The sequence below is a fragment of the Rhinolophus hipposideros genome (assembly GCF_964194185.1).
Source record: "Rhinolophus hipposideros genome assembly, chromosome: 15".
Lineage (NCBI taxonomy): Eukaryota > Metazoa > Chordata > Mammalia > Chiroptera > Rhinolophidae > Rhinolophus > Rhinolophus hipposideros.
In genome coordinates, this window is record NC_138061.1 from 13511478 (window position 1) to 13527429 (window position 15952).

At 39.9% G+C, this 15952-nt stretch overlaps 1 protein-coding gene across 27 annotated transcripts in view; it reads left to right on the plus strand.

Annotated features, from left to right (window-relative positions):
• The window catches only part of ABLIM1 (actin binding LIM protein 1), a 270699-nt gene that overhangs the window by 212444 nt on the left and 42303 nt on the right, over positions 1-15952 (plus strand). For 14 of the 27 annotated variants that reach the window (XM_081074430.1, XM_081074421.1, XM_081074423.1 and 11 more), the window contains 2 exons: positions 2434-2521; positions 12296-12354. In XM_081074430.1, the coding sequence (XP_080930556.1) occupies positions 2434-2521; positions 12296-12354 (147 nt within the window). Of the gene's footprint in view, positions 1-2433; positions 2522-12295; positions 12355-14739; positions 14827-15952 lie in introns of all 27 variants that reach the window. The other 13 variants (XM_081074444.1, XM_081074426.1, XM_081074443.1 and 10 more) reach the window with 1 other exon arrangement.

Below are 15952 nucleotides of genomic sequence, written 5' to 3' on the forward strand. Positions count from 1 at the left end.
ATTCGTGATGGGGCTGAGCTAATTCTTTGAGAGTCATGTGTTTCCTCTGGAAATTGCCTTTTGCCCATATCGCTGTTTATTTTTCATTATAGATGCTCTTTATATGTTCTGGATGATAATCTTTAGTCTGAAACTTATGGTAAATATTTTCTCCGTCTGTTACTTCTCTGTCTAAGTGCAGAACCTGTTGTTCTCAGCATTAATTGAATAATACTTTTTTTCAACTCATTTGAAGCACCACCTTTATCATAATTCTCTTGTATATACAGCTGTGTAACTGGTTCCTCTCTTTTCTGTTCCTCTGGTCTGTTTTCTGTTTCTGCACACACACAAAATTAAAGTACTTTACTTATTTCAGCCTTAGAATAACTTTTTATATCAGGAAGGGAAAAATCTCCCTTTCATTGGAGCTCTGTTTTTCAAAAAATGTCTTGGTATTTCAGTGCTTTTTTTCTTCTATGTGAACTATAGAATTACTTTGTCAACTTCAACAGAGGAAACTCCTATGAGCACTTTGATTGAGAACGCACTGCATTAATAGGTTCATTTTAGATAAATTGGTATCTTTACAATATTTAGCTTTTCCATCCAGAAATACTGTGTCTCTATTTAAATCTTTTATGTCCATCAGTCATGTGCTATGGTTTTCTTTATGTAGATCTTACATGAAGTGTTTATTTGTTGCTATTGCAAAGGGAGTCCCATTTTCCCATTACACTGACTTAATTTATATTGCTAGTGAAAACTATTAGTTTGTATGTGTTTTTTTTAATCTAGCTACTTGACTGAACTCTTATTAATGACCTTTATAGTTATTTCTTTTTCTTGACTTATTACATTGGCTAGGACTAAAACAATGCAGAAAAACGCTGGTGAAAGTATACGTGTCCTTGACTTGTTCCTGTCTTTAATGAGCATGTTTCTAATGTTGTGCCACTAAATATGATGGATACACTTTATCTGCTTGAAGCAATTTCTTTCTATTCCTAGCTTACTGAGGAGTATGCTTCTCCCTGCAGACTACACCAGCTTCCTGTCAAAGGGCCTTAACTCTTTCCCTTACATTTTCCTTGAGAACCCAGAAATTGTCCTAACTGACTGGCACCTCCCAGCATTGACATCCCTGCTGAGCCAACATGGTTTAGAATTTAGTAATGTCTTCTTTCTTTTCCTTTTACTCACATGGGACCCTGGATGGCCTAAGGGAAGGAGCTACTTTCTGTTGACATTTCCTACACTCCTCTTACTCTCCCCCCACCCCCAGGAAAAAAATAAATGAAACATACCATGTGGTCAAGAACAAGAGCCCCACTTCTGGGGTTTAGTGTATTCCTGGCTTCTACTTTTACAGAAGTTCTGTTTTTTTCCACTTGACTATCTTGAGTAGCTGAGCACCATCTCACACTTCAGTTGCTAAGTGGCTTCTGTAATTTCTACAAGACAGCGTGAGAAAGGAATCAGTACCTGGCCTCTGATTTCCTCTTGAGATTTTGTGTAGGCGCAGGGTGCACCCATGAACCTACTTCTAACTCTAGGTTCTCAGCACTGCCTTGCACATTGTTATTGCAAAACAGATGTTTTCACAGTGGATTGATAAAATGACTTAATTGCAGAGTACATTTGATAATTTTTAGGTGGTGAGATTATTTGCTAAGCTATGAAAAATATTTCATTTTGTCAGGCACACATTTGGAGCATGACTCTAATGTGACTTGGCACCTGTCTAGAGAATTATCTCTGTGACCAGTGACATTTTGCTTTGGGGAAGTCAACACCTGCTGTGATGGCATCTGTCATATTTAGGAACATGGAATGCCCAGGGATAATGCAGAGCCACCTCAGTAAAATACCTTCTTCGGAAAACAATTAATATAAGACTTTTGCCAACAATTGTTGTAAAAAGCATAGGAAAGATTTTGGGCTCCTTCTGAGAACGAGTAGTAGATAATGTCTTTTACTGTTTTATTATTTTTTGGACTGTTTAGCTACAAAAGCAAGAACCTGCTAATAGGATCCTTTCTTTTTATTGCTTTAGTACAAACCAACATTAGCCTCCGACATCAATTCATGTGTTAATGTTTTTGAGATGGGGGTTTTTTGGGAGATGGAGTGGACTCATCTTAGGCACGGGGTGTGTAACTGGCAACCATCTAGGAGAGCCCAAGCCAAGAGAGAAATGAAAGGCAGAAACCCCAAGAGGCAAGGCATCCCCATCATGACAGGCAGGAATGAGTAGCTGGACTTTGAGCCCCTCCAGTTCCAATGGGGTGAGTGTCAGCATCTAGGGCTATTGGTGTAGGAAGTTTGGTCAATTGGACAATTCGTTTTACTGCCTGAGCTTCTTCTCTTTTCTTTGAAATCCCCAAGTCCAGAAAAGAGGCTGGGGGCGATGACCAGGAGTAGATTAAATGTTCCCTACCTCGTTTCTTGCAGGCAGGTGACAAACATTACCACCCCAGCTGTGCACGATGCAGCAGATGCAACCAAATGTTCACAGAAGGAGAGGAAATGTATCTTCAAGGTAAGGTGGACTCGAGAACCCAGTAAGTTCTCCCTACCTGGGGAGAGAAAACCTTGCTATGTTTGCTTATTTGATTGTTTTTAGAGAAGGAGACATTTCATGAGCTGCAAGGCTACCCAGATCCAAAATGAAGGTGGCCAAAAGTTACTTCATCCGTTAGTGTTAATCAGCCTAGCAATTGACATGCTGGCAGGGAGCCTCTAAGACTATTAACAAATGAAAGGTGTTGCTGCTGGAATGAATGACCAGGACTGGAGGTTTGATGCTATGGGTGGAAGGTAAGAGTGAAGATGAGGAACACCTCCCCCCACCCTCCCCAGGAATATGCTTGGGAAACAAAAGATCAAAAGGGAGAAAGCATTTCTAGAAATCCGACTTATTGGATAGATTTTTCCCCTTTCATTATCCTGCCAGAAGGACGTTTTTTGAGGCCTCCCAGGCTGCTCTTAACCAGGCTTTCGGAAGAAGAAAATCTCATATTTGGTGAATTGCATCACAGATGTATTTCATCCCATTAAGATTACATAGCTTTCATATTGAAAGAGAGAGGGTGTGTGAAAGAGAACACACCCCAAGTCCCTGAAAGAAAAATTGAGAAGTTTCTGGTGGCATTACTAGGGGGCCATTAGATTTTTTTTTTTAATTGAAAATAATTTTGAGAAATTTTCCCACTGTTAGAACTATGACTTTTTTATCTCCTCTAAAATTCTGAAGCTTCTCAGAGAGGCTTTAGGGAAAGATTCTTTTCCAGCACCATCTGTGCAAGTATTTTACTATTTTTAGCTGTAAATGCATCATTAAATAGACAAGAGCTTATCAGTAAAATTAGCAAGAACCGTTTAAGAGCTATTGCTGGTTCAACTTGGTAATTACTGGGTCTCATCTGCCTTTACATGTCATTTCTTCCTTTCTCTTTGCACATAACACTATGTGTATTTTTAATGAATGGTTTGCTTTGCTCTCAGTTTTTTTTATGTATCCAAGAAAAGTCTACAGAAATTACTCTGGAATATTAAAGCAAATCTTTAATACATGCTAACTGTATGCAAAATTAACAACCCCAATCGTCCTTTTCACAGTAGAATGATCACTCTGAAAAACTATGAATAAAAAACAAAAAAATCACTGAATTCTAAAGGACTCAATAAAGGCAAGTGACAAGAACTGGAATCTACGACCCCATGTGGGCTTTCTGTGACACATTTCCCTGAGGACAAGCTGTAAATCTGCAGTAGCAATAGGCAGGTGTCACTTTGCATTTTCAGAGTGGAGCAGATTTATTCTTCATTTGGTCCCCAGGCTTTGTTTCAGATTGTAATGTGTCAGTTCCAGCACTCAAAAACAAAGATACAGAGTGCCTGCCAGCCCCTGTGTCTGCCAGGAACGAAGGATCCGAGGCCTGGAGGGTACCTCTCTGCACCTTCCTGTGGGTCTGAAAGCTGCATAGCCAGAGTGATTTCAAGCTGTGCGCAGACATAGCTCATTCCTGCTACAAAGAGCCACCTATCTGTCTGTTAGAGGGGGGCTACACTCAGAATTCCAGGGATTGTTGTAAATCTCTTGAGCTTCAGTACTCTTCGCTTGCCCTCTGGGCACATCCTTGAAGAATGCGCAGTTTCATCTTTCTTAGCATCTGATGTTCTCTCTGTGTCACATTCCTTGTGTGCCTGACCTCTGGAGAACAATGTGACACTGTGTGCAGACCCGGTGTTTTGGCCAAGGACTCCCGCTCAATAGACCTTCACAGAGAGCGCTGCTGCTGGGCCTAGCCATGACCCCTCGGCCTTGGCTCTCCCCATTCAGAGGGTTTCCTGTGCTTTGTAGCCAGCCGCAGAGTAAACGGTAGTGCTGATAGGACTGTCTGTCTGTCTGCTTTCTGTTTGCTTGACTTCCTTCCTTGCTTCCTTCCTCCCTATCTCCCTTTCTCCCTTTCTTTATTTCCTTCTCTCTCTCTCTCTCTCTCTCTCTCTCTCTCTCTCTCTCTCTCTCTCTCAATCTCTCTCTCTTTCTCCCCCCCCCCCCGTCTCTTTGGCTCTGGGATAAGTAATACAGAAATGATTGTTTAAACAGGGATTAAAGTACCATTCTGATATGAAATGTATTTTTCTTCTCCTTAATTTAAGATTATTTTAACTCAGTGGTATAAAATAATTCAAGAATTATTTAATTTGGTGTCTTTTCAAATACATGCAGACTGCTGCTGGGAGAGAGAAAAATTTGAACAATACAATGTAGGACGTCTAATATTCATACTGAGGCTTTTATTCAATTCATATCATTTACTCACTGCTTTCAACTTAATCTTTTGAAGTCCCCCCCAGTTCTGCTGCCCATCACCATGTTTGAACATACCCTCTGTGAACATAGGACTCACATATAGGTCTTATCCATAAGATATAAATGACACATTTTTTCGGATCAAAATGGCAGCATGAGGTGAGCCTCTGTAAAGCTCCCCTAGAATTTACAACTAATCAAACAACAATAACTCCACAAAGGACTCCCTGCACAGCAGACAGGCAAGAGGGACAGGCCCACTATTGAATTCACCTAAAGGTGGGCAAATCCCACGAGCCAGGGAGGAGGGAAGGGAGAAGTGCGGAGACGAGCCTCATGGGCGCAGGACGCAGACCTAGCTCAGTGCTCCGAGCTCGCTGCATCCCAGAACTGCCGCAGCTGCGGGAGAGGGAAGAACTCGGACTGCTAGGGCTCCACTTATGGCCCACAGGCCTGAGGGGGCAGCATATAACACGGCTGAACCCAATGCTCACGGCAGAGACCTCGGAGAAAAGACTGAGGGAAGAAGGCTAAAAACGGTGGTTTAAGCCCTCACTGCCCAGCAGAGAACGGAAGCCTTAGGCACTGAGACTAGCCGCCCCCTCCTTACCCTCCCAGAGCTCGCCCTGCCCCCACCTGTCCGTTGCCAGAAGCGGAACAGTAGCATTGTCAGATCAAAAGAACTGAATATTTGTTGTTCTGAGAACTGTGGACCTCAGACACAGATTCACAGCCCAACTAATTCCAGCAAAGGGGAGGGAGCTGTGGAAGCAGGACCAGCTGTGGTGCTGGTCGGTGCCATTGCTCTGGGCCACCTCTCACAACTCACCCCTCCCCTGACCCCACCTATCTGGGCGGATCCCTGCAGGAGTAAACAGAACGGTTGAAACATATGGGCTCTGAATCTGGTGCAGGAAGAGATTTGGAACTTCAAAAGCTCTCCATATACCCACACAGACACAGTGCCCTGTGACTCACGTGAACTATTAACAGAGGAGAAGCCCATCTCCCAGGGAATATCCCCATTGTGTGAGAAGCTGGAATAGTGCAGAGAAAACATAGCACTACCGTGTGAAAGAGAAAAAAAAAGCTACAGTCGGAGAGAAAACAAAACATTCTACCAACAAGTACTGGAAAACAAAAGAAAGACCTCTTCCTATCAACCTGTTGCAGAAGCCACTCATGTAGATGTCTAGGAAGAGAAATAATAAATCAGTAATTGCCATGAATAACCAAGGCAACAAGACAGCTCAGAAAGAAATTGAAAAGTCTCCAGAAAAGGAACTTAAAGATATGGAAATATGTGACTTAAATGACAGAGAATTCAGGATTGCAGTTCTGAAAAAACTCAACGAGATGCAAGAAAACACAGAAAGACAGTTTAATGAACTCAGAAACACAATCGAAGAACAACATGAGCGTTTTACAAAAGAGATTGAAATTTTAAAAAAGAACCAAATAGAATTTCTGGAGATTAAGAACTCAATAGAAGAAATTAAGAACGAAATAACCAGCTTAGGTAGTAGAGTTGACCGGATGGCGGAAAGAATCAGTGACATCGAAGATAGAAACCTGGAAATTACACAGATGGAAGAAGAAAGAGACTTGAGACTTAAAAGAAATGAAAGAACTCTACAAGAAATTTCTGACTCCATCAGAAAGAGCAATATAAGAATAATGGGCATACCAGAAGGAGAAGAAAGAGAGAAGGGAACAGAGAATATACTCAAAGAAATTGTTAATGAGAACTTACCAAATTTGTGGACAGAACTGGATCCTCGAATCCAAGAAGCAAATAGAACACCTAATTACCTCAATCCCAACAGGCCTACTCCAAGGCACATTGTATTGAAGCTGTCTAAAATCAATGACAAAGAAAGAATCCTCAGGCAGCCAGGGAAAAGAAGATGGTAACCTACGAAGGAAAGCCCCTTAGATTATCATCAGATTTTTCAGCAGAAACTCTACAAGCCAGGCGGGAGTAGAACCAAATATTCAAACTACTGAAAGAGAGAAACTATGAGCCAAGAATAATATATCCAGCAAAGATATCCTTTAGATATGAAGGAGGAATAAAGACCTTCCTAGACATACAGAAGCTGAGGGAATTTTCTAATACATGACCTGTACTACAAGAAATACTAAAGGAGGCTTTTCGACCACCATCAACAGGGACAATTTGTGGCAACCAAAACATAAAAAGGGGGAGAGTAAAGTCCTGAACCAGAATATGGGAATGGAGCAAGTAAGCATGCTGAAGAAAATGGAATGCTCTAAATATCAAACTTTCTTTTACATAAACTTAAGGGTAACCACTCAAAAAAAAAAACTGAAATTTATACTGTAATAAAAGAAGAAACATCATAGAATACTACCATACAGAAATAATAGACAACAACAAAAAGGCAAAGAAACAATGGAGACACAGCCTTACCAGAAAACTAAAGACAGAATGACAGGAAATCCTCACCTGTCAATAATCACTCTAAATGTAAATGGACTGAACTCACCAATAACAAGGCACAGAGGAGTAGATTGGATCAAAAAACTAAACCCAACCATATGCTGTCTCTAAGAGACACATCTCAGCTACAAGGACAAGCATAGACTCAAAGTGAAAGGGTGGAAATTGACACTCCAAGCAAATGGTACCCAGAGAAAATCAGGTGTAGCCATAGTGATATCAGATGAAACAGACTTCAGGGTGAAAAAGATAACGAGATGGACATTTCATAATGGTAAAGGGGACTATACAACAAGAAGACATAACAGTCATCAATATTTATACCCCCAATCACCGAAATATACCAAGCAACTACTAACAGAACTAAAGGGAGAAATTGACCAAAACACAATTATACTAGGGGCCCTAAATACATCATTAACATCTATGGATAGATCATCCAAACAGAAAATAAATAACGAAATAGCAGCCCTAAGTGACACATTAGATGAAATGGACATAATTGACATATATAGAGCACTTCATCCTAAAACATCAGACTATACATTCTTTTATACTGTACATGGAACATTTGCAAGGATAGACCATATATTGGGACATAAAATCAGCCTCAGCAAATTTAAGAAGATTGAAATCATACCAAGCATATTCTCTGATCACAAGGCTTTGAAATTGGATATCAACTACAAAAAGAAAGCAGGAAAAAACACAAATACATGGAAATTAAACAGCATACTTTTAAAGAACGACTGGGTCAAAGAAGAAATTAGAAGAGAGATCAAAAGATACATAGAAACAAATGACAATGAAAATACATCCTACCAAAATTTTTGGGATGCAGCGAAAGCAGTTTTAAGAGGGAAATTTATATCATTATAGGCCTATCTCAAGAAACAAGAAAAATCCCAAATAAATAACCTCATGTTACACCTTAAAGAACTAGAAAAAGAAGAACAAGTGAAACCCAAGGTCAGCAGAAGAAAGGAAATAACAAGAATCAGAGCAGAACTAAATGAAATAGAGAACAAAAAGATAATAGAAAAAATTAATGTGACAAGAGCCGGTTCTTTGAAAAGATTAACAAAATTGACAAACCCTTGTCTAGACTTACTAAGATAAAAAGAGAGAAGACACTAATTAACAAAATCAGAAATGAAAAAGGGGAAGTTATCACGGACACCACAGAAATACAAAGGATCATCCAAGAATATTATGAAGGACTATATGTCACCAAATACAATAACCTAGAAGAAATGGACAAGTTCTTAGAAACATATAGCCTTCCAAGGCTGAACCATGAAGAACTGGAAAATCTAAACAGACCGATCACCAGTAACGAAATTGAATCAGCCATCCAAAACCTTCCCAAAAGCAAAAGTCTGGGACCAGATGGCTTCACTAGTGAGTTCTACCAAACCTTCAAAGAGGATGTAATACCAATCCTGCTCAAACTCTTCCAAAAAATTGAAGAAGAGTCAGTACTCCCTAAGTCATTTTATGAGGCCAACATTACCCTGATACAAAACCTGGTAAGGACAACACAGAAAAAGAAAACTACAGATCAATATCTCTGATGAATACAGATGCAAAAATCCTAAACAAAATTCTAGCAAATCGAATACAACAATGCTTTAAAAAGATTATTCATCATGACCAAGTGGGGTTCATCCTGGGGCACAAGGATTGTTCAACATCCGCAAATCCATCAATGTGATACATCACAAAAACAAAATAAAGGACAAAAATCATATGATTATATCAATTGATGCAGAAAAAGTATTTGACAAGATACAACATCCATTTATGATTAAAACACTTAATAAAATAGGTATAGAAGGAAAATACCTTAACATAATAAAGGCCATCTATGACAAGCCCTCAGCTAATCTCATAATTCATGGTGAAAAACTGAAGCCCTTTGTTCTACATTCAGAAACATGACAGGGCTGTCCCCTATCACCTCTGCTTTTCAACATAGTGTTGGAAGTCCTTGCCAGAGCCATCAGGCAAGAGAAAGAAATAAAAGGCATCCAAATTGGGAATGAAGAAGTTAAATTATCACTCTTTGCAGATGACATGATGCTATATATAAAAAATCCTAAAGACTCCACCAAAAAGCTGTTAGAAACAATCAACGAATACGGTAAAGTTGCTGGCTACAAAATCAACGTACAAAAGTCCATTGCATTCCTATATACTAACAATGAAATCTCAGAAAAAGAAATACAAAAAACAATTCCTTTTGCAATTGGAGCAAAAAGAATGAAATACCTAGGAATAAACTTAACCAAGGATGTGAAGGACCTATATGCTGAAAACTATAAGACATTTTTGAAAGAAATTGAAGAAGACACAAAGAAATGGAAAGACATTCCGTGCTCATGGATTGGAAGAATCAACATAGTTAAAATGGCCATATAACCCAAAGCAATATACAGATTTAATGCAATCTCCATCAAAATCCCAATGGCATTTTATAAAGGAATAGAACAAAAAATCATCAGATTTGTCTGGAACCACAAAAGACCCCGAATAGCCAAAGCAATCCTAAGAAAAAAGAACAATACTGGAGGTATCACACTCCCTGACTTTAGCTTTAGGACTACAATAATCAAAACAGCATGGTATTGGCAGAAAAACAGACACGTAGACCAATGGAATAGAATTGAGAACCCAGAAATAAAACCACATACATATGGACAATTTTTGACAAAGAAGCAAAAAACATACAATGGAGAAAAGACAGCCTCTTCAATAAATGGTCCTGGCAGAATTTGATAGCCATGTGCATAAGAATGAAACTGGACTGCTATCTGTCACCATGTACCAAAATTAATTCAAAATGGATCAAAGACTTAAGTATAAGACCTGACACAATAAACTGCATGGAAGAAAACATAGGTATTAAACTTATGGACCTTGGGTTCAAAGAGCATTTTATGAATTTGACTCCAAAGGCAAGGGAAGTAAAAGCTAAAATAAACGAATGGGACTATATGAAACTTAAAAGCTTCTGCACAGCAAAAGAAACCATCGACAAAATAAAGAGGCAACCAACTGAATGGGAGAAGATTTTTGCAAACAGTACCTCCGATAAGGGGCTAATATCCAAAATATACAAGGAACTCATGAAATTCAACAACAACAACAAAAAACAACCCAATTGAAAAATGGGCGGAGGACCTGAAGAGACATTTCTCCGAAGACGACATACAAATGGTAAATAGACATAGGGAAAAATGCTCAACATCACTAATCATTAGAGAAATGCAAATGAAAACCACAATGAGATTTCCCCTCACCCCAGTCAGAATGGCTATCATCAACAAGACAAATAGTAACAAGTGTTGGAGAGGCTGTGGAGAAAAAGGAACCCTCATACACTGTTGGGAATGCAGACTGGTGCAGCCGTAATGGAAGGCAGTGTGGAGGTTTCTCAAAAAATTACGAATAGAATTACCATATGACCCAGCAATCCCTCTCCTGGGTATCTACGCCAAAAATCTGAAAACATTTATACATAAAGACATGTGTGCTCCAATGTTCATTGCAGCTTTGTTTACAGTGGCCAAGACATGGAAACAACCAAAATGTCCTTTGATAGATGAATGGATAAAGAAGTTGTGGTATATATACACAATGCAATACTATTCGGCGGTAAGAAAAGATGATATAGGAACATTTGTGACAACATGGATGGATCTTGAGAGTATAATGCTAAGCGAAATAAGTGAGACAGAAAAAGCAGAGAACCATATGATTTCACTGAAATGTGATATATAAACCAAAAACAACAAAAGAACAAGACAAACAAATAAGAAACAAAAACTCATAGACACAGACAATAGTTTAGTGGTTACCAGAGGGTAAGGGGGTGGGGTGAGGGAGATGAGTGTAAGGGGGATCAAATATATGGTGATGGAAAGAGAACTGACTCTGGATGGTGAACACACAATGGGATTTATAGATGATGTAACACAGAATTGTACACCTGAAATCTATGTAACTTTACTAACAATTGTCACCCCAATAAATTAAAGAAAGATATAAATGACATACATATTTCTGCATGTACAGTAGTATCTCAGTTTTCAAACATCTGTTGACGAACATTTTGGTTTATGAATGTTGTAAACTGGAAGCAAATGCTTCAGTTTCGAACACGACTCAGAAGTTGAATATTTCACACGCTTCCCCTAAGTGCAAGATCCTGAGCCTAGCTGTCGGCTGTTTTCAAATGTTTCAGAGCTCGTGGATTACGTTGGAAAACCAATATACCACTGTATTATACAGGGAGGCAGAGATTCTTGCAAGATAAGAGCTTTGTATTGGATATAAGTTCTTTGCTTAGTACTTCTGTGATGCTGGTACCATCCACGAAATGCTTCATACCCTGAGAAAATGAGGCATTGATCCAGGAACAGAAAATGCCACTTAAATTGGTTCCTTCCTGACTTTAAAGGTGAAGACTTCCTTTTCAGTTAATTGAAAGGTTGAAAGATAAAGGAAACTTTTTGATTTGTAAAGTCTCTTTCAACCTTCCTACTATTTGGCCTGATTTCCCATATCCATGTAGATGACAATTTGTAATTGGATCATCAGAAAATTCGATGAATTTCGCTTCTGAATATAGACTATTCTGGTTTGACTTTATTTCCCTCTTCCAAATTGCCTGGTTATTTTGATGTTATATAGGCCTGGCTGATGGCTTAGATTTCTGAAATTAAATGCAGAACACCAACATTACTTTTAAAGGACAATCATATGGTTGGAAAAGAAAAAAAAACAGTCAAGAGCAAAATAACTCTTGCTTCAAAACACTCTTGTGCCCAGTTAGTGGGTTCTGTGGTGCGGAATTATGACCTTTACAGAAGAAGCTTAGACCAGAGGAAAACCCTGGAGTTTGGACTTGTCATGATTCACTCCCCTGTGCTGGAGGAGAGGGATGTGAACCGTTCTCAGAAGTTCTATCTGACAGGATTGTGGTTTCGTTGTATTTCCCTTGATCTTAGTGGTATGCTGTTTCTTTCCAGGTTCTACCGTTTGGCATCCCGACTGTAAGCAATCTACCAAGACAGAGGAAAAACTGCGGGTAAGGAAATAATTAGAGCTGCGATGGCAAGTGCATTTGCAGGCCAAATGTTTCGTAGTGACTAATTCTTGGAGCTGGAATTTGGGTGAAATTATTTTCTCCTGACTTTTTGTCTCTATCGTGGACCAAGTTGAAAGCCCATTGGGCCGGGGAAGGAGTTTCCCTCCTACCTCAAATTGATTGTGGTTTTTGTTCTTAGTGCTTGTGTTGGACAAAGTAAGTCTTGCCTCCCTAGTCTGATTCTTAGGAAAGCCTTTAAGGGAAGGTCAAACTATACAGAGGTGAAAAAAAAAATGATTCATGAAGTTCTAGGTCCAGCATCCAGTGACCTCCTCACCAGATTGTGTCCTGCTTAGACCATAATGCACCACTCCCATCCAAACTCTGCATCCAGCACTCAGCTGTTGGCCCTCTCAAGTCCAAACGTGCTGAGTAGCTTCCATCTCCAAAAGCTGATGGTTTATCAGATAGAACCTTTGGAGAAAATAATGATGAGCCCAGACATGTAATGTGCACAAGCAGCCTGGATGGTTTTAGAACTTCACTCTCAGGCAGCATCACAATGTTGTAGTAACTATTCTAGAACATTGAGCACATGGGCCAAAAGGATAGACCTTCTTTATCTCTCTGCCTTCTGAAGCTTGTCCTGGTCTTATCCATTCTCGGAGCACCTCCAGATGGCAATATTTTATCTGTTTCAGAGGCAAAGAGCAGTACAGAGTTGTAAGGTCATTATCATAATCTATGTCCTGTTCAGATGCCCCCAGTTTTTCACCTGGGCTGCAAAGTATTTTTCAAAGCAATAATTAGACTATAGATTCCAGTCTATAGTCTCTCCGTTTAACTAACTTAGTGGTACCCTTGGAAAAACTGAAATTTGACTGCATTCCATTTGGCATCTCAGAGTAAAGAATGGACTGAATGGATTTTGGAGGCCAGACTCTAGAGGGTCGTCTCATTTCTTCTTGATCTGCCATTAGAAGATATAAGGAGCTGTGTATATAACCAGCATGGTAGCATGCTTTAAGTGGAGGAAAAATATCCACTTTCCTTAGGATAATTGAGTAAAGATAAGACAAATGCAAAGGAATTTGCCCACCAATATCAGGATGGCTTGGGTGTCTATTTTGACATGCAGCTTCAACTTGAACAAGTCCATTGACCAGCAAGCACACACTGGAACAGTCATCTGTGTCTAGACCTGGGGTTTTTGAAGAACCATGGATGCTTTGGAAATGGGTTATCTTTATAAAATTCTAGAACATGAAAGATAGTGCTTATGGTCACTTTTATCATAAGAATATAAAATTCACCATAGAGCTTGGGGGCGTTGCTCAGGAACCACCCAGGTAGCCAGTGGTTTGCACTGTCTCTGTGGTATTGCTTTTAGACTTCTGAATAATTATGTTTACTTCATCCCCTATGAAATCTTTTGGGAGAGGAAGAGAAGAATGTTAATGAGGTCACACTGCATGGAATGGGGTATTTTCTCTTTAAGGAAGGATTGCTTGAGTTTACAGATGGTGTTACTAAAATGTGTTTTTTGTGTTGTTTTTTTTTAAATCAACACTGTTGATCACATCTTGATGGAACTCTCTGGGCAAGCTTATGAAAACAACTGGTGTAATACTCCCACTCATTCTGGCCAAGAGAAGCCATTGTTTTATTCTTCCTATAGTGAAGCTTTCCAGAGAATTCCAAAGCTCTTCTCCTAATGCCAACATTTACCACTTAGGGGGTCAGGTCAGCCTTGGGCTCACTCACCTTTGGGAAGTCAATATCGAGGAGGAGAATACACAGTCTGATGTGCCGGAGAAACGTGGGTACATGCTGACCTAGAGGGATTTAAAGTAGAATCGGTTTTTGAATAAAGGAGTAATTCTTGTGCTCTCTTAAGGGTGTGTCTGTCTACAGATCACAAATCTTGAGTCAAGATTTCTGGGCCTTACACCACGTGTCACATTAGTGCAGTTACCATAGCAAAATGAAAATGTTTTAAGAATCTTTCGGCAATGCCACTGAGTAATTCACATTCTTGATATTTAAGAACTCATGGGGTGTTTGTAACAACAGGCTTTTAAAAGAACACCTCTCAGTGGCTTCGTTGGCTTCTTACTCTTCATATAGAATGTCTAAGCCAAAATAAATGGAAAGGAATCACAGGAGTTGGAATGTGGTAAATCTACTATAACTTGAAGACCAGTTAATATGCTTTTATACACGGGACCCAAAACATATTCTCACACATACATCAAGTAAAGCAATGACACTTGGCGTTTATTGTCAAATTAGTTTTCCCAAAGTTGTTTGGTTTTTTTTTTATCGTGTTTCTAAATTGAGTTTATTTCTTTGTTCATTCTTCCCTTTTTTCATGTTTCATGGCAGCTGCCAAACATTCAGCGTTCTTCGAAATCCGATTTCTTTTACCCCAAAAGTCTGATTCGACGCACAGGACGGTCTCCGTCACTGAAGGTTGGCGCTGTGTCTAGGCTGAGGCTCAAGCCGCTGTCCTGGGCCCAGGCTCTTGTCGCTTTTTCTCCATGTGCTGCTTTCCCCATGTAACCTATCCAACTCCTGCAGAGGCAGATGCTTTTTCTCACCGCACAGAGTGCATCGCACATTCTGATTCTGGCTGTTTTCTTCTCTGATCAGTGTTTTGTCATTTACAGCAGTGGCTAAAGCATTGTCTTTATTAAAGCAAGCACATTAGAAGCTACCCTTTTGATCCTTTGTTCACATGTGTGCTCATTGAACATATATTTGCCAATATATGTAGGCTGGATGCTGTAGACATAGGCTAGTAGGGAAGAGAAGACAGAGAAATAATTATGGAATGATAAAGAAACACATCACAGAATATCATCACACAGATCAGGACATGTCAGATGAAGAAAGGGTCTGAAATGGCATTTCCTGGAGGCCAGGTAGGATTTGAACATGTGGAGATGATAAGACAGGGGTGGCGGGAAAACCAGGGCCTGGCTGGGTAGGGAGGGGTTAGCTCAAGTGGGTTAGCTCAAGAAGGGAGTAGTGAAGTGGGAAAGGAAACAAATGAGACAAGGCACCCACTCTGCAGAGGCTGGGACATATACATACACTCTCATTTGCTCCTACGAATTCCCATGAGATAGCTATCCTTATGCCCACTTAACAGGTGGAAAGACAGAGACCCTTTAAATAACTTCCTCAGAGTTACCCCACCAGTAAGTGCAAGAACTCACCCCTGTCTCTGTGCGCCCATTCCTCGTGTTCTTCTCATTATTCCACAAGAGAAGAGAGGTAGAAACCTCAGAAGACAGAGAGGGGAGCACGTTAAATACTAGCTGTATCTGATGGTGTTTAAGGAAGAGGGCATCCTACAGAAGCAGGAAGCGTACTGGGCCAGCTCTCCAGATGAGCAATGAGGCAGGAGATTATGTTCCTGGCACATACTTGACCTTCTTTCAGGGTCTGTGAGAATCAGTTGAAACCTTGCCCTGTTAAATTGCCAGTGACTTTCCACAATCCCATCTTTGCCCAAATAAAACCCACTTTGTCATTCTGCTGACAATTTGAGATTGCAACCAGCACTTTAGTCTGGGCTTTGTGCCTATGCCTT